Source organism: Eptatretus burgeri, chromosome 13 (assembly GCF_056783735.1).
Source record: "Eptatretus burgeri isolate ZD-2024b chromosome 13, Ebu_testis_v1, whole genome shotgun sequence".
NCBI lineage: Eukaryota > Metazoa > Chordata > Myxini > Myxiniformes > Myxinidae > Eptatretus > Eptatretus burgeri.
Window position 1 is genome coordinate 20,051,610 of NC_140973.1, and position 25,390 is coordinate 20,076,999.

Sequence of the window (25,390 nt, forward strand, 5' to 3'; positions counted from 1 at the left end):
AATCAAGTATTTAAAAAAGTTAATAAAAACACTCAAAGTACAAAGCAAAATTAGTTCTGGCAACAGGTATTCAGCATCATTCAATAGATTTTAAAGTCAGACACAAATTTGTTGTCAGAGGAATGAAAGTACAAAGAACGAGAATGGTACTTGGTCGAGCGCATACCTCCGCCAGGCTGAACAGGTCACGTTTTATATCCCCCTGATAGGCCGGATCTAGATCCGGACCTGAATCAAAACCTAATTGGCTTGTTCTTGTCACCTACCCAACTCATCCACCAAGTTTCGTCCGAATCCATCCATAACTTTTTGAGATATCATGACATATATCGTTTTAGCCCTGTCTCTCAATGGTGAAGAATCAATCAAAAAATGAAAATTTTTAAAATCCGGATCTTCACCAAAATCTAATCAATTCTTCCTTGTCACACACACAACATGTCCACCAACTTTCATCCAAATCCGTCTGTAACTTTTTGAGACATTGTGCTACATATTGTTTTTGGCCCTCTCTCTCTCTCAATGTTGAAGAATCACTTGAAAAATGATTTTTTTAAAAAAATCCGGATCCTCATCAAAATCGAATCAATTCGTCCTCGTCATACACCCAATGTGTCCACCGGGTATCATCCAAATCTGTCCATAACTTTTTGAGATATCCTGCACAGAGCCAGACAAACAAACTGACAGACAGACAGGGATGAAAACATAACCTCTGGTAATGAGTGAAGGGTGGAATATCATGCAGAATGAGTTCGTGTTTAATTTGTGAAAAAGTTTTTTGGGGTGTTTTTTGAAATGAAAAGGATGAAGTAAAATAGAAAGCCAAGAAGTGTAAAAGAAGAACACTCAGGATAAAGGAAACCTAATGATGCTTGTGTCAGTCTTGAGACATGCCATTCTCCATAGCTTAGGTCTACGCTACAAGGCCAGACACAGGAAGTTGGATTGGACAATCCACAACAAAAGGTACCAATAACACATGTGAATTGCTTAAAAACACCGGGATGAAACTTCAACGAAGGAGGCTCATGTTGCCTTAAAGTTTCCTCATGTTGAAACCCAACGTTCCAGCAATATCAGACCCAGAACCGGAAGCAAAGTTTCCCAAAAGAGTCGAAACCAAAGAGGCTCTAATAGATTAAGGATGATCACCTCTCCCCTTCTCGAATCTCACCTGGCTGTACTGCGTGTCAGAGCTCCACATGTAAGGGCACAGACCAGAGCAGAAGTTGGCGTGATAGCCTTTTGGTTCGTGGATCCAGTTCCAACCAAGGTCCTTGCGGAACTCAATATAGAGCTTTCTGAGGCAGCAGCTACGTTCAACATTTCTGCACACACCAAGCAACATCCAATAGCATCCGCTCCGACCTCATGATGGTTGTTTGGAAAGGTCACCAGGTCACCTGCACCTTTTGGCATAACATCAAAATTATTGCACAACCCGTAAAAACGTTGTTCCATCTGTTAAGTGTGTTTACTGGAAGAAAGGTAGGCATGCACCTTGTACAGTTTGGCCGAATGATAATAGAAGACGTAAATGGATCAGAGCTTGAGCCGAACAGTTCCAGAGGCAGTGCCACCCGATGAATCTGAGTGCCTTAAATTAGAGGCCTATCCTCTTCGAGAAGTAGCCTACCGGCCAAGCAGTGGCTGTGCACAATGTGCTAATTTTGTTCGATTTCCATATGGAAATCGTGCTGTGACAGAGTGTGCAGCATGAAAGGCTTACAGAACCAGAACTATGTTCCCACACTTTGCTTATTGTCATGGGGAGGGGTGTGGGGGAGTGGGGCCCATCAATATACTGATGCAATCTTACGAATGAAGAAATCTGCACGTGGATGGATGTTCTGCATACGATGGTAATGAGCTTCAAAGCGACGATACTTGGAATAAGCCAGAACAGTGCTGAATGCAAGAGGCCTTCAGAAGAGCATTTTCCTCTATTGCTAAGGACATGCCCTGAAACGTCTCATGGATTGTTAGAAAATTCCTGAAATATCTGGTCACATGCAGGTGTGAACATACAGGTAATAAAAAAATATGGAAACACCTGGGTAAATAAGGGACACCAAGCAACGGATGGCTTCCACACAGGTATGGCCCATGTGTTAATTAAGCAAACAATATCCCAGCATGCTTAGGGTCATGTATAAAAATGCTGCGCAGGCATGGCTGCAAGAAGAGATTCCCCAATGCCCCCATCCACAGAGCACGTGTGTTTGCTCAATGGTTTGACGAGCATGACACCGATGTCATCCACATGTCATGGCTTTCTCAGTCTCCAGATCTGAACCCAATGGAGCATTTATGGGATATTTTGGACTGACACCTGAGACAGAGTTTTCCACCTCCATCAAACAGGTGTGAGTTGGTTGGCTTTCTCGTGGAAGAATGGTGCCGCATCCCTCCTGCAGAATTACAGACGCCGGTGGACTCCATGCCACGGTGCATACAGGCCATACTGGCCGCACCTGGTGGCCCAACGCCCGATTAAGTGACTTTACATTGGTGTTTCCATTTTTTTTGTCTACCACCTGAAGCTTAAAGCAAAAGGGTCCAACAGATTGTTCTTAAAGAGACTTGTTTAATTTTGATGGTTTAGTCCACCTCAAGTGCTAATGGATACTACACCAGGACTCACCTCAAGCAGAACGCTGCGTCCAGAGCACGCTTGTGCCGACTAGCTGGCGGACTCGTCTCCAAGCGATAAGAGGGAAGCATGAGCAGCAGTAGGTGAGGTGCGCGTGCTATCCCTGCTGCTCGGTGGGCCTCACCTCGACTCCATTCTTCATCCACACCTGCCAAATAGGTGCAATACAAAGCTTTTGCAAGGTGCAGCAAAGCCATCCACGAAGCGTGAACTTTTATTCTATACAGCACGTTCGGTCATCGAAACATGGCCTTCATCAGGACTTTATCTCCTTCTTAAATGCAAGCCCTTCAGTGGCCATCTATTTGCTAGGAATGAAAACATGGCGGAATAATTGAATACCCCCCCCCCATTCCAATTTGCTCCTTACTTGCCTTCGCTCTTCACTCACATTATTCCTCTCTCCTCCAAAACTTCCCTGCTTCCTCATCTCCCCCCCCCCCAACTCATAGTCCTTAACCTCATTTTTAAAAATTTTGTATCATCTTTTCTTTTCTTTCTCTTAGTTTTAGTCATCTCAATTTGGTATCCACCCACTGCCTTAACACTAATTGTCCTGACCAATTGTGACGTCAGCACCACTATCATGATGAAATGAGACCGGACCAGCTCATGTGGGGACACTGCGGCAGGCTTACCTGCAAACCTGGTGGCCAATTCCTCACTCTTGTTCGGGATGACGTTGTTTGTGGAAGTGACAAAAGTGCAGCAGGGACAGTGTACGCTGATCTTAAAGCCCAGGTTCTTATCTGCACAATGGGACAAGGAGAGCATTCGGCAATTATTGCTCTCATGCTCCGTGTTGTATTTTAGTTTGGCTTTGTGTGCACAACATCACAGGATTAACACGGAAAATCCATGTCTGTTATCATCATACTATACATAATTCGCCTTGTGCGTGTGAGTTTGTTTGTTGTTTGACTTTGCATTCCTGCACTGCTGGACAGAACAACTTGTGAACTACATGTTATCGCGAAAAAAACTTCATCAAACTCCCGAAAGTTGCACAATTCATTCTAAAAATAGCCAATGCTCATTGTCACAGTGTAATGAAAACTATAGTTATTGTATGTGTGGTTGGGGGTGAGGGGAGGGGTAGGATGGGGATGCATTGAAGCATACGTCATACGTGTCTGCTTGTGGGCAGAAATGCTTTGAAACTTGGTGGTTGTGTTGCGAATCTGGAAGCCATGAGCACATAACACAACATTCAGGTCCTTGAGCTCAGTTATATCGGTAAGTACATGTTGCCAGTTCGGGTCCAGACCAGAGTCTAATGGGTAATTAAATGTGTAATGTACTGAATGGAAGATGCTTAGCAGGCAGACACGATGCGGAGGAACAGTCGAGCCGGGCTGTGGTGCACAAGCACGAGCGCGAGCGTACTCTGCCCGTGGCTCTCCTTTATTGCGTATTAGCACACTCACGAGCTGGACGACTCCAGCATTACTACGACGCCTCAGGCGGCGCGCACACCTTATATCCCTTGCAGATACAATGACCACTCCGACCACTCCCACACCACCATGCCCTTCCCCGTAGGCCCACAGACTCCACCACACTCCTCCCCCCTAAAACTATGATTATTAAATGATCACCATTATAAGAAGCATAAACAACATGAAGGACTTCGGTATAATAACCATGAAAATAAAATGAAAACAATGAAGTAGAACAGCACACCACATCATATAATGTGTGAAAGCGAGTTAACGGAGCTGCCACGACCAGATTCCGAAGACACAGCACCTCCCAAACTCTGGCCGCGTTACCGATATGAAGCAGCAAGGCGAAAAGTACAGCAGCCCTACACAGCGGAAACGCCCCCAGGCGGCTCATGCTGACATGGCCCTCGCCGAGGTCGTGGCGATCTTTCGAGCCAACCTCCCCCGGCACCATCAAACGCCTCCGGCCCACTCCCCCCAGGCAGACCCGACGTAGATAAACATTCCGAGGCCGGAAGCCCGCTGTCTGGAAGCCGTGGCGCCAGCGCCAGCCTTGATCGACCTTGGCCGGGGGCGCTGAACAGCGCCGCTGGCTGTACGCACTTAATGCTCCAAAACAACCTACGCACCACAATCAGTTGAGACGCCAACGCCCGTCTAAACGGCCTTGAGCGAACACAGAGAGCTGCGCTCGCAACCAGTGGGGGTAACGCCGACCAGTGCATCAGTCTTGGTTCCGAGTCGATCTCCGAGACCCACACGGCAGCTAGACGGTAGCAATTCCATTTAAACCACACTTCAATCATAGGCTCGTTATAAATCACTATGAACATCATTCGAAGCATTGCAAACTCATTTTTCCGTACAGCGCGCTCTTTTGATAAAATCCCAGCACATGACAAAGCAACTACCTGCGGCCCGGGACAATGGAAGGCCAACCCAACCTCTTTATTCGCCACCACCGCTCCCAAAGCCCCCACATCACATTGATCATAATACAAATCCCATTGATTGATCTCCGCCAAATCCACTTTCACACGGGAACTGCTGGCATTAATTTCAACAACGTTAAACTGCATCACTAGAGCAAGGAAAAACACATATGCCATGAACAACAACCCACAACCCACATCACGAGTCCGTTTCTTGGTTGTCGACTCGATGTTGTGACTCGCAACTCCCTTCAACGCCACGGGCTCACCGCAACTTGTCGCAGCCGCCCGAACAACACCGGCGCGCATTGCCTCACGAGCACTACCGAAACGCGGGAACCCATCGCGAGAGCTGATATGGCTCTCGCCGCTCCCGAACCGCACATCACCGCCGCAGGCAGCAACGAACGGCCGCTCCCGTTGCATCGACGCGGCCCCCGCCGCCAGAGCCTCGCCCTCGGTACTCGACGAAGGCCTCGAATAGAGCACTGGCACAACTGGAGGTACGAACTGGAGATCCAGTCCGAGGTGCGCCAGCCAGTCCCGACCCAAAAGGGCGGGCCTCTCCCCTCGTACAACGAACACCGAGAGCCGGGCGCGTCGACCTCGGTAGCGCACTGAGACGTCGGCCCTCGCAAGCGGTGCAATCGCTTCACCAGTGTACGTGTATAACGACAAGGCCGTCTTGACCAGGCGAATACCGCGAAGACCACGAGCCGCCTGCTCACCCATGACCGACACCGCAGCCCCGGTATCCACGCAAAACACGGTCGGTTCGCCATTCACTTCGACCTCCACCGTGAAAGGCGTCGTCATCTCCGAACCAACGGAAAACAAACTCAACCGTGGTTGCATCTCCTGCTCCGGCTCGCCGGCATCGTCATGCCCCGGTTGCAGGCCGATCTCCAGGTCACTGGGGTCCTCCCGCACCTCGTCATCCAAGACCCCAACGGAGGCCACCGCCATCCGACACACACGCTTCAAATGTCCCACCTTGTGACAATGCAAACACACGGTGTTCTTATACGGGCACATTTGTCGCAGGTGCGGACCCCCGCACCCCCAGCACCCCCGGAAAGCCCCTTCGCTCCCAGTGCGACCGTGCTGCGGTGCCCCTCGTCCCGCACCGCCAGGCGCGCGTGCGACCTGCGGAACTTGAGCCATCGCGCGGACTCCGGGCTGCGCGACCTGCGGCACTTGTGCGGTCACCGCGTGGACCTCGGGATTAGCCGACATGCCCCAGCTGGAGCTACTCATTACGTCCTGGCCAGCAATGGTGCGGACATCCGTGAGTGTCTGCTCGACAGACGAAGCAGTCGCGACCGCCGAGTCGAATGTGATGTCGGTCAACCGCAGGATGGCTGCTACCATCTTTGCGTCTCGCAGACCAGAAATAAAACGATCTCTGAGCCGTGCCAGACGCTCCTCTGTTGTGAATTTGCACGGCACAGCCGAATGCTTCACCCGTGCTACGAAGTCTGCAACGCGCTCCTCGCCACCCTTAGCGAGGTGACTCATCTCCCCCGAACACGGGCACGCGTCCGTGCGCCGTGCCCCGACCTTCTGCCATGCTCGTGCTGGCGAGACCCTTGGCTCCGTAGCTTGGAACCGCATGGGTTACTTGCCGCCCTGCACACACCGATCCGAAGATCCTCGTCAGCCAACTGTAATGTACTGAATGGAAGATGCTTAGCAGGCAGACACGATGCGGAGGAACAGTCGAGCCGGGCTGTGGTGCACAAGCACGAGCACGAGCGTACTCTGCCCGTGGCTCTCCTTTATGGCGTATTAGCACACTCACGAGCCGGACGACTCCAGCATTACTATGACGCCTCAGGCGGCGCGCACACCTTATATCCCTTGCAGATACAATGACCACTCCCACACCACATGCCCTTCCCCGTAGGCCCGCAGACTCCACCACAAAATGTTCCTGCGCTGTGGAGTTATTTTAATAGTCAGGTTTTCTTCTCGTTTATTTTTTACACCACCGACATCAACGCCGACCACACCGCATCGCCCTCGCCTTCACTTCGCTTCCTTCACCTCGCTCTGGCTGACGTCGTGGTGGGCGGAGTTCGGGGAGGAGCATCGCGGTGGCTCTCGACCAATAGGCGCAGGCCACGCGGAGACAGGGCGTGCCCGAAAACGAAAAGGGAGCAACGATTGCTTTCACTTGCGTCGGTGGGCTCGAAGCGCATACAGTCGTTTTTAGCGCTGACTGCATCGCACGGATCGGAGGCGTCTCGCTGGCGCCTTGTTCTGCGGACCGCTTCGCGACGCTGGACCGGGTCCCTCGTCGGCCCGAAGACCACACGAGGTGGACAGGTCCGAGGCAGGTCCTGGTCTTTAGTTCGCCTCTCCATCCGAGCTGAAGGCCTTAATAAAGACTACTGTATGCGCGTGCGGCGCCAGTCTGCTGAGTAATGAATTGTTAAGTGCCTTGCTGTACATGCGTGCTTATCAATATTCGGATAACTCTGCCCTTACATGCTCCCCTCATTTCCCCATTATTATATTATAAACTCGAGGGGGAGCACTCTGTAGAGTGCAAAACCTCCGCCGCCAATACTGCTGGATCACTTAAGTGAACCTGATATCCTGTTCATTGTAGGTCAAAACGGATCAGACTCTACTGAACCACGATTGAATGAACTAAACGAGATCAACGCGCATGTAGAAATGCCCAAAAAAAATCGGAATTTTTTTGAAAAAAAATGCAAAAATTTTTTTTGGGGGTGGGGGGGGGGGGGGGTTGGAAATCACTTAAAACGTAAAAATGCAAAAAAAACTTCAAATATTTTTCAAATAAAATCGAATTTTTTTTGAAAAAAAGTTGCAAAATTTTTTTTCTCTAACAAATTTATTTATTTTTGGTTGGAAATCACTTAAAACATGTAGAAATGCAAAAACAGAAATTCAAATATTTTTTCAAAATGGCCGCCGTAGTGGCCATATTGGACTTTGGACCAAGTCCAAAATCTAATGGCATGATCCTTGGACCATACCTAATCCCCCCACCAAGTTTCGTCAAAATCCGTCCAGGAGTTTTTTTCTCGTAATACTGTTCACAAACAAACAGACAGGGGTGAAAACAGTAACCTCCATCCATCTTCATCAACCCTTCTTGTTAAATGTTTTCAGCTCGTTCGTGTCAATTCCTTCATTGACTGAGCTTGTCGAGTGATGGGGAAAATTGGCACGGCCACTGCCGGGGCCGTTGTGACGGAAATCGGCGATTATACCGCTCAGAATCGTACACGGAACAAGCTCGCTAAGCGGCTCGCTTCTGTACGAGTGCCGTCAAGGGTGGAATTTCCTGGTGGTTGGACCACGTGGGTATTTAGGTAAATTGAAATTGGCAATCGACCCCACCCCATGTGGTCTACCCATTGGCGAATTTCGGTCCGATGGAGGACCCGTCGACTCCGGACTTATCCGGGGCGACTATCTGAATTCCGGGCGATCGGTCGAGCCGACTTGTGGCTCCATCCAGCGGATGGATCGCGGCCGACATCCCAGCCCCGCAACAGTTGTACTCGGAGTGTGCATGGTAACATTCTACTAAGCTGAGATAGCCACTTCCAACTTAAAGTTGCCTCGTGTGTTTATCCATCTATATATTACTAAAACTCTCATCTTGTATGTATGTATGTTCCTGAAATACAGCCAAAACGGTACACGATAGTGCCAAAAATTTAGGGCCACCTTACTCACCAGTCACCTATGGTGTGCAGTATCAAGTTTCGTTCAAATCAGGCAACGAAAAAATTATTAAAAAATCACTTCCCGATTCAGTCAAGTACTCTTCGGGAGTATTTGATCAATGTAAACAACCTCAGCGGTATAGTTCGCTGGAGCTATCTTTTAATTTTTCTTGAAATGATTTTTTTCATCAACCGCTGTCATAACAGGAACCCAACGGGTTCACGGGTCGTCTGGTAGTGAATAAAATCAGCAAACATTCATACATCTTTCAAATATTAATGAATCTGGATTCATTCATAAAACTTTGTATGCAAGTTGCATCATCACTCGGAGCATGGCTTGTGCCGCTGGATGCAGTGCCCCCCTGTAGGTTAGAGCAGGAATTTGGAATTTCTTCAGGGTGCCGGCGATAGCTCACTTCCTCTTCGCGAAGGAAAGCATGGGTTCTTAACGTTGACCAACTAATGCTGGCAGGCCAGAGGCCCAGTTTAATGTCAATCCAAGAGACCCATTGATGCCTCGTCCTGTCTGTGAAACACCAGGATCACAGTTTATAGCTGGATTGGGATTCAAACCCAGGCTAGATAGCTTCGAGGAAACTTTGCAGCCTCTAGGCCATCTAACCAACCCAATGAATCTGAATTAATACGAGTTTGTCTCGCACTGCTTTAGCCATTGAGCTAAGGGGAGAAAATCTACATAATACATATGCAAAATGATGGAATTTAACCCCCTGGATTCTTGATTACTTCCCCTCTCCTTTGTGCTCTCCTACCCTCCCACTCCCAAACCACCTCTTTCCTTTTATTTTATTACACGATGCTGTAATTGCTTTTTAAAAATCTTTATCTTCCCTCCCCCATTGTATTCTGTGGATAATCCCTCAGCCAATGGAAAGCGACAGCATTTGCAACATTTTCAGAGTTGGATCTAAGGCTGGTGTTGGCTCAGCGGTTAGGGTGGCTGGCTTGAGATCTTAGGGTCCTGAGTTTGAGTCCTGTTGGCTGCTCAATTAACACCAAGTGGGGTTGACTCAGCCTGTCATCCTTCTGTGGTTGGCAAAATGAGTACCAGAGAACTGGAAGAGGGGCACAGCATCGGTGGCATCGCTGTGCCCCAACAAAATGAGAGCTACTGGCAGCGAAGTTGCCATCTGCAAGAAGAATAAGAATACGATATCAGCAGAAACTTCCATTGTATTTGATGCTACACAGCCAGTTTTGGCACACCATCATTCAGAGTGGATGTTAAGTCGGCTGTCCTGTTTGCTCTTATAAGATAGTAAAACATTCCATCCATCCATTGGGACCAGACTCTGTGCAGAGCGTTGGTGCTGCCTGAGCAGTCTCCTTGGCTATTGGGCACAATCCTGGACGGGTCACCACTCTGACACGGATATCAGCAAGCTCACACTCATTTTACCAACCTCGAAAGGATGACAGGCAGAGTCAACCCCACCCGGTATTAATTCAACAGCCAAATGGGATTTGAGCTCAGGATCCTAAGATCCCAGGCTCCATCACCTTAACCATTAAACCAACACCAGGCATAAAAAAAACATTCTATGGTGTATTTCAAATGTGGCACAGAATGGAATTATGAATTTGGTATGCTGGTTGCATCATTACTACAGCACAGCTGTGCCACTGATGCAGTGCCCCTGTGCGTGAAGAGCATGGCAAGGACATTGGTTTAAGAAGGCCAACTCTTCAAAAATGCACCGTGGAATCTTTAACATCCACCGGTGATTGCATGCCGGCAGAAGGGACACCCGGCTCAAAATCAGTCTGAAGGACGCTGAGTGATAGCATACTCATTAATGCAACACCATGCCTGTGGTGCATAGTCAGGTCAGGAATCGAACCCACACTAGACAGCTCAAAGGTGAGCTCGCTATTTCTGAGGTATCCTGTCAGCTTATGACAGCTACTACTACAACTACTACAACAACAACAACAATGTTTTTTTAGTGTTGAAAACAAAATAAGAGGATTTCATGACACCAGAATATCAGTGAGGGAGCAGAAACGATTTTCTGAGAAAAGAAGGGTCAACTTGATGTCGAGGACATAGAAGAAGAATTTACAGCGACAGTAATAGATGCGATAATAGGCAGGAAGGAAATTCACAATTATGGACATTAAGGGGCCTTAGTCGTACATGGGTGCAGAGAAAATAAGCACAACCTCTCTCATTACGGTTTATAACAATAACCACGACTTGTTTTACCCCTTTTAACAGCACCAATTATTCCCACCTTGTTGGGACAGCCAGGGAGCCAAAAGTTTAACTTTAATTCCTGCACGAGGTGCAGGAATTTGCCATTTGCTTGGGGTGCCGGAGATGACTTGCCCATTCTTCATGTTTTAAAAAAAACCCTCGGGAATTTAACATCCACCGACTACCACTGCTCGTAGCGCAACGTCCTTGCGGTGGACGGCACTTACTTTTTTATGGCTCACCCTGAATGTGGAACACCAGGGTGACAGTTTATAGTGAGGACAAAATTTGGACCCAGGGTGATCGCTGCTCAAAGGCTGCGGGTCCCATTGCATTCCTCTGGAGGCATCCAAACCGTCCTGATAGCCCAAACTGACAATATAGTGGGGGCAACTTCGCATAACAAGTGTGCATTTTGTGAGGAAAGCACCAAATTTGGTACACTAGTAGCCTATCATATTATGAACAGATTTGGCTATTGAGCCATCTCAAATTCAGCCGTTGATGGCTGTGACAGCCATTTTCCACTGCCATCAAAAATTTTGAGATGGCCCAATATCCAAATCTGTTCATAATATGTTAGGCTACTAGTGTACCAAATTTGGTGCTTTCCTCACAAAATGCACAATTGTTATGCTATATTTAGCTAAGTTGCCCCACTAATACCACGATGTAATGATATCGGTCAGGATGTATAAACATCAACCGTTATGATGAATACGGAAAATAATTATTATTTGTGGCCAAGTGTAAAGTGCTGAGAAAAATCCATGGATTTGTTTCAGATCAGGACTTCCTTTCTGATTCCAGATGAACACATCATGAGAAGCCCCGCTGGAGGTTAGATTTCCATGTGGCTTCAATTATTCTTGGGGGAATAAGGAGGAGGTTTGGAACACTTTATAATTGTCTGTAACGTCAAGAACACTTTGAATGTGAAACATGAAAAAAAACAGAAAATATTTATTATTTTTATTATTATTATTGTTCTTCAACTATTGATGTCTTCACGGCGGCTTCACTGTGGTTGTAAGAGTGTGTAAGTGCAGTTCTATATAATTGTGACGGTTATGAAACCGGCCCCCGGGGGAACGAACATCCATGACGTGTCGAGTTCCCTGGCAGTTATATCGTATTGTTAGGATATGTGTGCCCAGGCAGGTCCTCACCCATTGTATATCGAGGGAGGCGGCCCAAATGCGTTTAGATAGGTCTTCTTCCTCTTCTATACCCCCTCCTGTCCTTACTTTATTCTCCTGTCAAATCCTCTTTTATTCGTGGCTCATATACGGTGGTTGCCATTTCGTACATTGCACAGTACAATTCGGTTCCTTCTCTTCTTCAAATTACCATTTGACATCCATCAAGTACATATCGGGTACAAACCCGTTATTCGTAACAAATTCCCTTTCTTCATTTTATTAACCCCCCTCTTACAACACCACATACAACCACATTATAAGACACGGCACCACACACAACCACATTTCAGATGACAGAGGAGATAACAATGTTCCTGCTTTCAAACACGCTGGGCGGAAAAAATCCATTAAGGAGGGAGTAGAGTCGACTTGGGGGAAGAATCAGTCTCAAAGATGATTGACAGGAAAGGCGGCATTGGCTGGTGAGTGCAGAGATGAGGATGTGCTGTTACATGTCAAAGGGCAAGCCACGACCTTCGCTCCCGGGAACTGCACCTCCAACGAACTTTGATCCCTCATGTCTCCGCCTGGGTCAAGTGGCTTAAAAGGCGGAATGTCAGCCGATTTTTATTTTTTTTTACTGCGGTTGGAACGTGTTAGGGATCATGCTGTTGGTACATGCTAAGGATCGTGCTGTTGGAACACGTTGAGGAGCCGAGTAAGAAGCTGCCTGCTTGTTTGTGCCAATGAGAAGTTGCTTGCGATAACCAATTGTGTTAGAGCTGGGACAAGCTGCGCCAAGACTGGGCGAGGTATTGCTGGGCAGGTGGCGTTGTGACCCAGGCGTGCATGGGGCAGAGGCCTGAGAGTGAGAGAGCCATGAGGTCCCGATCTCGGGAAGATAACTCAATTGTTAACATACACTCTCTGTCTCTTGCCTCCCTCTAAGAACCACCTATTCATCTACCTCGACTCACAGGGGCATAACCGTTGGTAAAGCTATCAACAATTGTCCTTTTGACCCGTCTGGGCAAGGTTTACATTCGCACCCCACATGTTTCCTCTAACGCTTGTATATCACACACTGCTCTCACTTGCACTTCATTTCCTCTTCCTCATTTTCTTTGCTTTCGGGATTGGCACACACACGTCGACACGTGCCGAGGCGAGTGAAAGGATGACCCAATGCCTTGGTCTGCCTCTTGGTCTTCTTTCCTTCTGATCTACGTTTCCTTGGAATGATTCTGCTGGTGCCATGTCATGTGTCGATAAATTAGTCAGACTGCAGAAGGGGAATAAGTGCTGAGGGTTAGAACTTGTTCAATCTATGCCTCTTCTAATTGTTTTATGTGCTTGTAAATACATGAAACTGATTACAGTGATTGTTTGGTTGTGTTTGTAAATAAATGTGCTTGTTGAACTGTTAACCATTTCCAACCTGCTTGCTTCATCCTTTCCTCCATTGGCTTGGCTTCGTGTGTAAGACTAGATAGATTGGAAGTTCTGCCCCAATGATTGGCTCTGTAATTAGCCAGTGCGTATTTCACGGTTTCGCTCAGCCATACGTAATAAATAGACGGGTGCACACTGAGAGTATGTACCCCAATTGACATTGCCAAACTACCAGAAAGGTAACGCATTTTAGAGTGGGGACACGAACTGCCAGGTTTCACGCAAAAACCGGCATCCATAGTTGCTTGACAACACAACGGGCCATGGATTTATCTGCGGGATGGCAGCCTACAGGATCAGAGGTCCAGGAAGAGTCCGAGAAGTCTATTTTGTGGTGAACCCCAGAACCCGGGTCCGTAACAGTACAAATGATCATCATTATCACCCGACCGGATACTCTTTACAGAGCATCATTGCTGCAAAGCATGGTTAAGTTTCTGGGTTGTTTATGCTCAATGGTTTGCCATTGGATTCCCAACAGTCAGTTACAGCAGGAATTTGGAATTTGTTCAGGGTACCAGCGATAACTCGCCTTCTCTTTGCCCATGACACCTTGGGATATTTAATGTTCAGCTTAATGTCTATCCCGAGGACTGAACACACATTGATGCCTCACCCTGCATGCGAAACATGCGATGACAGATTGTAGCTGGGTCGGGATTCGAACCCAGGCAAGAAAGCTCAGAGGTGAGTGTGCATACCTCTTGGCTGTCCTGCCAATCAATAATACGAATACAGTAGTGGTAGTAGTGTACTTAACAGTCTCGAGTAATGTATTGAATATGTCTGGTCATATGACCTGATATACACATTCTTGTCCTGAATGTAACAACAAAGCATAACAATTGCAATTTTCACCATCATGTGTTGGGAACCACAATTATCAGTTATTGGCTGAGCAGCATGTTATGAAGTTCTGATTGTTGGTGACAAATATCAGGATTACAACCAAGTAATTCGGACATTTCCATGAAGAAGTTTATGTTAGTAAAAATGTGGATAACTCTGTTATTCCCTAATTAATTCTGGCAGATCCATTCTTAGAGACGACTTCACACAAGTGAGAAATGAAAAAGAGAAGAGGGCACAGTGTTTGTGGTACCTCGGTGAGCCAGCCATTCCGCCACAGTGTCAGTGACGTCAAAAGACAACCACTCATCCTTGGCCTTAACTCTGACGACCTTACTGGCAATGTATCGCTGGGACGGAGATCCTGGATGCTTCTGCTGCAGGACCTGCAGTGGTGATGCATGTGCATTAGAGTTGATAAAGCACGGACATCCTTAACACACTAATTATCTTACCATGTGGTCATTTTCGACTACTTGGGGGCAGTTGGCCTTGAACTGCGTAACAACTCTTTAACCATTCGGAGGTGGGCTACAGTTGTGGATGTGAAAGACGACACAATGATGTTTCTATAAGAGTAGGCGATTATGTTAGGGTACCCTGACCACATTCCAAATCTCTGACCTAATTGATGGCTGCGTCGAGAGTACCATTCCAACGAGTGCCACCCGATCCAAGTTTCATTGTCGGCTATTAAACATTCACGACATGCCCTCGGTGCTCTGACGCCTTTCAGGGGTTATGGGATATCTGAAAAGGCAGACTATATAGCCATGTGCCATCTGCATGAAGAGCGCCATTACACGACCGATACAAAGAGCGGAGAGGAAATGAAACAGACATGGGTCTGGGAGGACAGCAATAAAGATAAGCATCTGTACACAGAGAGGAAGGCCTAAAAAGAAGAGGTGACCGTACAGGGGTAAAGGTGCTTCCCATGGGATGTCAGGTACGAACGGTTTAAAATCGAGCATTTTTTAGTCTGTATGCTCAACAATTCCACTGGAAACATCTGTTGAATGAAATTGAGAAAACACACAACCTGAAACACCGTGAGCAAATCCATTTTGAAATTGCCTCGACTTGTTCAATTTCTCAACTGCCACCTCCATGCGGAGTCCTCCATTCGTGGGAACGTAGCGACCATTATATAAAACCCAGACAAAATAAACCCAGTATGAAACAAATTGTCCCTCAGTCTTTTTGTCTCAATTAAACCTCTCCTTACATTTCGGGTTAAATGACAACAACACATCGGTGTTTCCCACGAGTTCATGCGTGAAGATGTTGATACACATCCTGACACCTCTGACTATCATATCTGTGCTTCTCACCCCCTAACTCCCCTTCTCAACCCCTGTCCCACTAGCAAGGGATGGGTGAGTGACAAGTACTGCGATGTAAGGTGTAAGGTCTGTGTGCTGCAGATTAAGAACGTAAATGAAAGGAAGGCCACTGATGAGAAACAGAGGAATATTCCCCACACACTAAATCCGATCACACGTGTACACATGGCTTTTGGAAGTGGATTTATGAAGAAAAAGGAAAGAAAAATAAGACTTAACCAATGCCCTGCCAAGCGAGTGAGGTTATCATCGTAATCGTATAATTGCGGTAAGGCAGAGCAAAGTTTAAATCAATTCTGCAGCACAAGCATTGGCCCGCACTCCACAGCCATTCCACAGTGGGTAAAGAAAGTCTATTTTCACGGAATAGCTCAATTGAGCTCGCTAATTTGGGGCTTGTAATAGGATCTGTTGCCTTAACCGCAGCGCCAAGAGGCCAGACCAGTCTCGACGTATGAGGAGATGCAGGCCCGAGTCTGGCCCGGACAGAGAACAGGCTCAGAGTGACTCAGACAGGCAGACAAGAGCCAGGACCCCCCAGAAAATATAACAACAAACACTGGGCTTGGTTGCTTTGTCCACATGTAGCCATTGTTTCCAGCTGATCATTACAGGACGCTCCCCACAGCTTTCTTATTCCTCTTCCTCATTGTCACGGATGTTCTAAGTGAGGAAGTGAGACAGGAAGTGCAATGGTGAATGGTGTTTGTGGATGACGTTGAGCTACGTGGTGTGGATGATGAGAATAGTATTTGGAGAAGTGGAGAAAAATGTTGGAAGATATGAAGATCAATATGAAGATCAGTAGACCAAAGGGGTATGAAGATCAGTAGACCAAAGATTCAATAAATAGATTGTCAGTTTGAGCCTCGGGGAGAGGACCGGGCTGTAAGAGTGAAGATCTGGAGAAAGTGAGTATCTTCAAGTATCTGGGGTCAGTGGTGACTGAAAGAGATGGAAATTAAACAACGGATTAGTTCTGGTTGGAATAGTTGGAGGAAGTACGGTGGATTGTTGTGTGATCGAAAAGTACCGATGAAACTGAAAGGAAAAATTTACAAGACAATTGTGAAACCGGCTTTGTTATATAGTTTGGAAATCGGGGCAACATCAACGAAAGAGGAAGAGAAACTGGATGAAAATGAGATTCAGATGCTGAGATAGATGTGTGGAGTGACAAGAAAGGATAAGGTTATGAACCAGTGTATTAGGGGGTCAGTGAAGGTTGTGGAAGTGTAGAAGAAAGTAGCTGAGAAGAGATTGAATTGGTTTGGATATCTGATGAGATGAGAGAGAGAGAGAGAGAGAGAGAGAGAGAGAGAGAGAGAGAGAGAGAGAGAGAGAGAGAGAGAGAGAGAGAGAGAGAGGTAGGTAGGTAGGCGAGCGATGGAGATGGCATTGTTGGGAAGAAGAAGACACTGGCCTAAGATCAGATGGAAGGATGTGGTGGTGAGATATTTTGAAGTTGTGGGATTGGAAGAAGAATGGGTGACTGACAAGAGGATATGAAGAAGGATGATCAACCAGCATTGTGGTGACCCCAAGTAAAAATGGGAGAAGCCAAAATGAAAAGAAGAAAAAGAGGAAGAAGTAGAAGCTCCTCATAGTTTTCTTATACTCTTGCAAACACTTATTCTTGATATCTTTTTGAAATAAAAAAAAAGTTTTCTCCGAGTCACGACGACACCAATTAATATGCCAAAGTTTACATTCCTGGAAAAGTTGCTTAGCAAATGAATTAATAGTTTATTAACTCTGCCACTGAAGGTGAAGGAGGTTATGTTTTCACCCCTTTCTGTCTGTCTGTCTATTTGTTTGTTTGTTTCTGTGCAGGATATCTCAAAAAGTTTGGACGAATTTGGATGAAATTTGGTGGACAGGTTGGGTGTGTCGCAAGGATGGATTGATTCGATTTTGGTGAAGATCCGAATCCGGATCTGGATACGAGAATTATTAAATTTTCAAAGTGATTCTTCACCATTGAGAGGTGGGATCAAAAACGATGCAGTACTGTACAGCATGATATTTCAAAAATGTATTGGACCCGATATGTTCTCATGGATCAGGCATTACTTGGCGGAGGTATGTGCTCTACCGAGTGCCCTTCTAGTTTACTCAGTTATGATTATCATTTTAGTGGACACTGGGATGAATGATTACTTGCAGAAAAATATGTATGTCATTCAGGGTTAATGTGGCCATACCTATTATGATAGAATATTGATGAAACTACAACTATTTCTGGAGGTATTCCCCTACTACACGTCCATATTTGTCCCATTGACATGATGGTGCCTTGACACTATCTGCATTGAAATATTTTTGGGGTAGGGAGGCATCCACTTCATCGTTCGTACACTTCAGCAATCGAGATGTTCCTTTACTGGTTCAAAGAAATGAAAACGACAAGGTTACTCGTCTTAACTGTATTGGGGAATGATTAGAACTTCACAACCAATGTCTGCATAACCGGGTGCCTTAAGGTCTGGTACAGTGGAGGTTGCTTGATACCCATGTTGCACTAACCTTGGTGAATTTTAAAGTGAGAAAGAATGATTGTTTCCAAACATAAACCACTGACATTCAATTATGTGGTTGCATAATTGCAGTTGGTTGCATGTGATAATACTCAAGAACGTCAATTCACGGTCATTTTAAAACTCGCTGCGCCATGTAAACACAACTGTGTGAAAGACATCCACCACCAAATTGTGTGGATGGCCTCTTGTGAATTTAAGCTGCTTTGACGTTCTACTTCAAAAGGAGCTTAATGATACATCCCCTCTATTCTACAGTTGGTTTTACCCATAATAGTTTTTCTAGCGTGAGTGTCACTTCCTTGCTTAGGGTAGGTCGTACAATAGCTTGCAATAGTATTCACGCTCTCCAAAGTTTTCACATTTTGATGCCACATGAGCTTATTTCATGATGCTTTTGAATCGAACTTAATAGATAGAGTGTTCACAAACTACTCCAAAGTGATAAAGCTAAAAAAAAAAAAGTGGATAAAATGTGAATAAGTTCGATTAACAGAGCAAATCTGATGATTCTTTGTTGCATAAGTATTCAAACCCTTTGCCTAATTAACCCTAAATCACTTCAGGAGCAAATTATTTGTTGGAAAGGTCACAAAATAAGTGTAATATGTTTCACCTGTATGTAATCAGTGGTTTAACTTAAAATTAAGCTCCCCCACTTATCTAAGGAGTTTTAAGGTGTAACTTACTTGGTCAACCACCAAGGAGCGTTCCAAAGATGTCAGACATCAAGTGGTGGAGAAGCACCATTCAGGAGAGGGTTATAAGAAGATTTCAAAGTCACTCATGATCCCCTTGAGTACGGTGAAATCCATCATTAAGAAATAGAAGACGTATCATACCACCCGGACTCTACCCAGATTAGGACGCCCATCCAAACTCGGCAGCTTGGCAAGCAGGAAACTGGTTCAGTATGTCACTGTAAATCCAACAATGACTTGGAAAGATCTGCAAGGCTTGATGTCCAAGATGGGGGCCAGTGCTCATCAATCAATAATATCCCGTTCCCTTCACAAAGTTGGCCTCAATGGATAGGTGGCAAGAAAGAAGCAGTTACTGAAAAAGACGCATCTAAAAGCTCATATGGAGTTTGTAAAAAGGCATCTTAATGATACTACCGGCATGTGGACTAATAGAAGGGCCAATGAGTGGTGCAAAGTACAGGAGAATCCTTGATGAAAACCTGCTTGAGTGAAGCCTGGTGTTGGCTTAGTGGTTAGTGTGGTGGCTTGGGATCCGAGGGTCCTGAGTTCAAGCCCGGTTGGCCGTTGAATTAAAATACACCACAAGGTTGACTCAGCCTGTCATCCTTCCGAGGTCGGCAAAATGAGCACCAGTGTACTGGGAAGGCGGACACTGCATCAACGGCATAGCCGCGTCCCAACCAATGATGCAACCAGCAGCCACAGGCTGCACTCGATAGAGAGAGACCTGCTTGAGTCAGCCATGAATCTGAAACTGGGTAGGATATTCACGTTTCAGCAGAACAGTGATCCAAAATACAAAGTGAAAACCACACTGCAATGGCTGAATCAGAATCAAATAAATGTTCTTGAGTGGCTCAGTCAAAGTCCTCACTTGAACCCAATTGAACATTTATGACGAGACTGAAGATTGCAGTCCATCGACGATCCTCATCAAACTTGGCAGAACCAGAGCAATTGTCATGTGAAGAATGGGCAAATATTTCACCATCACACTGTGCAAAGCTGGTAGAAACCGATCCAAAACGACTGGTAGCAGTCATTGCTGTCAAAGGTGCTTCCACCAGGTAATAACCTAAGGGGCTGAATACTTTTTCAACCAGTGAATTTTGATTTGTACATGTTTTTGAAGGTGTTCCTGACATGTAACTTTCTTCAACTCTCAGTGTTGAGTTTGATCTCTTCAGTTAAGAATAAAAAAGTTCATTTGGAAAAAGTGTTTTTACATAATTCGTAATTCATCTAAATGTGGCATTATTGGTCTGGGGGTGAATACTTTTGCAGGCCACTGTATAATTTGCCCAAATATTCTAAATAGATGTTTTACAATAAAAACTCCAAAACAAAGTTGAAATTACATGTGTGTATATATATATATATATATATATATATATATATATATATATATATATATATATATATATATATATATATATATATATATATATATATATATATATGCTTGTATACAGGTTAAGCCTGGTGTTAGCTTTGCAGTTAAGGTAGCTGGCTTGGGACCTAAGGGTCCTGAGTTTGAGCCCCTGTTCACGGTTGAATTAACACGAGGTGGGGTTGACTCAGCCTGTCATCCTTTTGAGGTTGGCAAAACGAGTACCAGTGTATTGGGATAACTTGCGTCGGAGTGGCCACCTGTCCATGACTGTACTCCTTGCCAATGAAACTGCCTTGGCAGTCCTATGCGCCTTTACGGCACGAAAGGAATGGTATTTGGTGTTATATGTATATATATATATATATATATATATATATATATATATATATATATATATATATATATATATATATATGTTGGTTAATGGTGCACCCCTAACTGTGATTCGTGAGGAGGACACCAAATGGAGTCCTATTACAGCAATTGCTGCACGATCTGTGACCACCAAGAATGTTTCAATCCTTTCACTCTCGTGTCTGATGGTGGAGTTGCGGTGCTGATAACTGGAATCGGCCTTGTTGTTAACGATGTGCAATGTGGGAGCAGCTACAAGAATGTGACAATTACTGTTTGTTTTGCACTTCGGTTTATAAGTTCCAGGTCCACCCCATAATGCTTACGTTCCACTTAGAATCACAAATTATGGCTCTTGGCTTTGTCAAGCTCCCCATTAGAATGTGCTGTCAACTTTTGTTGGATTTACATTAAAATTACTGTCATTATAAACTGTTAAGTTCAGAGGTCATTCTGATCACTCATTCTTCATATGTGAGTGATTTTGCTACTGGTGGAATGCAACCACAATGCACTTCATCAAATACTTAAAGTTCTTTCACAATGCCCTTCATCAAATAGATAAAGCTTCGACTTGTTATGGACCCAGAGGTGGCGTTTGTCATTTGGGGGCCCCATGCAAAACCCAATAGTAGCCTGGTTAGGCCCCTGTGAGCCCTGTCATCACACGAAAATACGTATTTTGATGTCTATCTGTCTGACGTCGATGTATTCAGTCGTTATTTATGTAATCTCAACCAATTAAACTTGCCAAGCAGACTACGGGTCATAAGGCAAAGGTTGGAGGGACTTCATTTCCCACCACCCCCCCCCCCTCAACAGGAGTTCTGAAGGTGTGATGACGCAAATTATCTTCGTTAATGTGTGTCGCTCATCGGGGTGGTGGTGGGAGAGGGTGTTATGGGTGACGTTTCAGAACACTCAATTGTATGACGACTAAGAGGACTCCGTGTAATTTTCACATTCGCTAAGCCGATGTTGCTTTAGACTCATCTGCATAAAAAATATGGAGGAATTCCCATGTTTTGTTTTATTGCCTTTCACGCATTGGAAGTGTGTGTGTGTGTGTGTGTGTGTGTGTGTGTGTGTGTGTGTGTGTGTGTGTGTGTGTGTGTGTGTGTGTGTGTGTGTGTGTGTGTGTGTGTGACCGCTGTTTCCCGACAACCGCTGGTCCGATCTAATTGAAACTTGCCAGGTATATTGCTGGGGACCTGAGGATGTGCCTTTTCAAGGTTTGATATTAATCGGACAAGTGCTTCCCAAGTTATGGCCATTTATTTACCAACCAATGACGGGAACCGTTGCTGTGGCCATTTTTTATCAACCAATGACAAGAAGCGTTGCTGCGGAGCCGTGGTCGATGGTGAAGAGAAACTCAGCCGCGTTCGCCATTACAGGGTTTTTCTCTTCTCTTCTCTTCTCTTCTCTTCTCTTCTCTTCTCTTCTCTTCTCTTCTCTTCTCTTCTCTTCTCTTCTCTTCTCTTCTCTTCTCTTCTCTTCTCTTATCTTCTCTTCTCTTCTCTTCTCTTCTCTTCGTGTTTTTCCTTGCGAAAAGGCAAAATACGTTGGCGCTAATTGAATAATTGGCCATTAAAAGCCTCCGTATTCTTGACCTGGACGAGGAAACGAAGAAGAAGCGCCGTTTCCTCAGCGATGTTGTTTATGAAGAGGTGCTAACCACATAAAGGTGTGTACAATGTACATGGAGACGATTTTTATTATTATTTATTTATTTATTGAAGAAAAATTGTTCCAAAAATAATTTATCAAAAAAAGTGCACAACTTTTTTGTTTCCAATTGTAAAAACGCTGTGGCCTTTGGAAGTGTTAAGGAATTCAGCTCCACTCAACATGCTTGCCAACGAAATACATCTCAATTTGGTGTTAAAAAACGATTCACAACGACGGGTTTCCTTACTCATTGCTCTGCAGTCTGCATTCAACCCCTTCATTTGTCATCTCATTGACCTAATTTCATCTATCTATAATTCCAGCAATCTCGTGTGTGTGTGTGTGTGTGTGTGTGTGTGTGTGTGTGTGTGTGTGTGTGTGTGTGTGTCTGAGTCTGACCGCTGTTTCCCGACAACCATTGGTCCGATCTAATTGAAACTTGCCAGGTATGTTGCTGGGGACCTGAGTATGTGCCTTTTCAAGATTTGATATTAATCGGACAAGTGCTTCCCAAGTTATGGCCATTTATTTACCAACCAATGACAGGACACGTGCTGCGTAGGCGTGGCCAATGCGCCATTTAGTTACCAATCACAGGACACATTGCTGCGTGGGCGTGACTGCGTAGGCCGGTGCACAACCGGCCGACGATGACGTCACGTGCCGTGCTGGTTACGATGGGGATCGATCGGTGCCTTAGTTACTGTGGGGTAGGAGTGCCAATGGTCAATGGCAGCGAATGTCATGGCAAGCAAAGAGAGGGAGGTAAACTTGATTTTAATTAACTCTGTGTGTAAGGATCACAGCAGTTGTTACTTCAATGCAAGCGATAATTCGTGGAATGATGTGAACATTCCGTACGGGCACGCACCACTTCCGGATAGTGATGACTTAATGTATTCTAATAATTTCTAGATTTCTTATGCGCATTTGTAGATAAACACAATGCCCCAATCCAGTCATCGTGTACGAGAGCGAAGGAACTGCCTGTGTGGTTGTTTGAAAGTTTTTATTTTTATTTTTTTGGTTTGCACGTACTGCCACGCACGTACGGTCACGCGAGAGCGAAGGAACGGTCTGTGTGGTTGTTTCTGGCACGCGGTTTGAAAGTTTTTTTTATATATATATATATATATATATATATATATATATATATATATATATATATATATATATATATATATATATATATATATATTTTGCACGTACGGCCATACACGTATGGGCACGTACTAGTATAGATAAAGGATTTAGAACTTTGCAACCCATGTCACGGTTGAATATGTAAAGGACTCCTGCATTTATCATTGTTGAGAAGGTGGGTAGACCCTTTAAGGCACTTGGCTTGACTTGCATAGTTCAGTTCAGGTCAAGATGATGGCCTCCCTCGACAAGGTCTAATCTTTTCAATTCTCTGCAATTTCGGAGTACTGTACTCTCATAAAATTTTTCCATTTTGTCCCTCCATATTATCTTTTGTCTTCCTCTGCTTCTTCCAAGTTCTTTGCTTGATTTCCAGTTTGTAATTCTTGTCATCCATTAGTTGTTCTTTCTTCATGCTGCATGTCCGGCCGAGCTCCATTTCAGTTCTTAGCTGATCTGGAATTTAAATTCCAGATAAGTATTGTCATCGCACGCCGTCCATCTGTCTCCTTTTTCGACTTCTCTGGCCAAATTGCTGGACCGATCCAGCTGAAAATTTGATGCAATGGTCCCCTCCTGACTGGTAACAGGAATCACAAAGCTTGTTCATGTCACGTCAGGTCAGGTCAGGAATGGGAGCAGACGCCAGAGCAGCGCGTCGCTATATCCACTTTCCAGGGGGCACTCTCTGGCCACCACCCAGGCAGATGCCTGGGCCATCCCCATATCGTTGAGATGCCGATCAACCTGCTGCAACCATGAGGCACGTGGTCAGCCCATTGGCCCTTCCACTCATGAGGCTCCCTCCCTGAGAAAATCTGGTAAGCAGGATCAGCATCTGGAAAACGAGCCGCATGTCCATACTGCAGCAGCTGACACTAACGGACTATACAGGTAAGAAATCTCATTTGAATCTCTCTCAGCATCCGCTCGTTGGACACAAAGTCCGACCAGCAAGAGCCAAGGATTTTCTGAAGAGACCTGGCACCAAAGGAATTAAGTCTCGATCTCAGATCCCACATCAGAATCCAAGTCTCACATCTGTAGAGCAAGATCCTGGTGTGTTGGCGCAGTGGTTAGGGCAGCGGCTTGGGATCTAAAAGGTCCTGAGTTCAAGCCCTGTTGGGCCACTGAATTAATACACCAGGTGGGGTTGACTCTGCCTGTCATCCTTCCGAGGTTGGCAAAATGAGTGCCAGCATGCTGGTATACTGTGTCGGAGTGGCGACCCGTCCAGGATTGTTCCCAATAGCCAAGGAGACTGCTTCGGCGGCACCAACGCTCTGCACAGAGTATGGTCCTAATGGATGGATGGGGTTGACTCAGCCTGTCATCCTTCCGAGGTCGGCGAAATGAGTACCAGTGTACTGGGCCAGTGTATACCCCGGTTAAAATAGGTGTACCATATCCCTGTGTCGTAAGAGGCGACCAGGGTTGTGTCAGGAAGGGCATCCAGCGTAAAACATGTGCCAAATCACTATGCGGATCGTACGGATGATCCGCTGTGGCGACCCCTAACGGGAGCAGCCGTAAGAAGAAGAAGAAGAAGAAGACATCTGTAGAGCAAGACTGGAAGCACCAAGGGCCTGAAGACTCGGACTTTCGTCCTCTTGCACAGGTACCGACAGTGCCACACTCCATGATCCAGTGAATCCATGACTCCCCAGGCCCGACCCAGATGTCTATTGACCTCTGGCACACAGCCAGCAATGACATGAATATCACTGCCAAGGAAAGTGAATCTCTCCTTGACCTCAATATCCTCACCACAAATAGGTACAGACAAGATAGCAGAATCCAAAATGTCATTGAAGCCTGGATCTTAATTTTGACCCAGG

At 45.7% G+C, this 25,390-nt stretch overlaps 1 protein-coding gene and 1 long non-coding RNA gene across 2 annotated transcripts in view; one reads left to right on the forward strand and one right to left on the reverse strand.

Moving 5' to 3' along the window:
• The window catches only part of LOC147014009 (uncharacterized), a 183,134-nt gene that overhangs the window by 151,416 nt on the left and 6,328 nt on the right, over positions 1-25,390 (forward strand). The window lies entirely within an intron of this gene.
• The window catches only part of LOC147014010 (transforming growth factor beta-2 proprotein-like), a 38,738-nt gene that overhangs the window by 4,409 nt on the left and 8,939 nt on the right, over positions 1-25,390 (reverse strand). Inside the window, exons 3-6 of the mRNA XM_085851570.1 lie at positions 14,658-14,790; positions 3,295-3,405; positions 2,648-2,804; positions 1,178-1,331 (exon numbers count right to left, since the gene is read on the reverse strand). Coding sequence (XP_085707696.1) covers positions 1,178-1,331; positions 2,648-2,804; positions 3,295-3,405; positions 14,658-14,790 — 555 coding nt within the window. The remainder of the gene's footprint in view (positions 1-1,177; positions 1,332-2,647; positions 2,805-3,294; positions 3,406-14,657; positions 14,791-25,390) is intronic.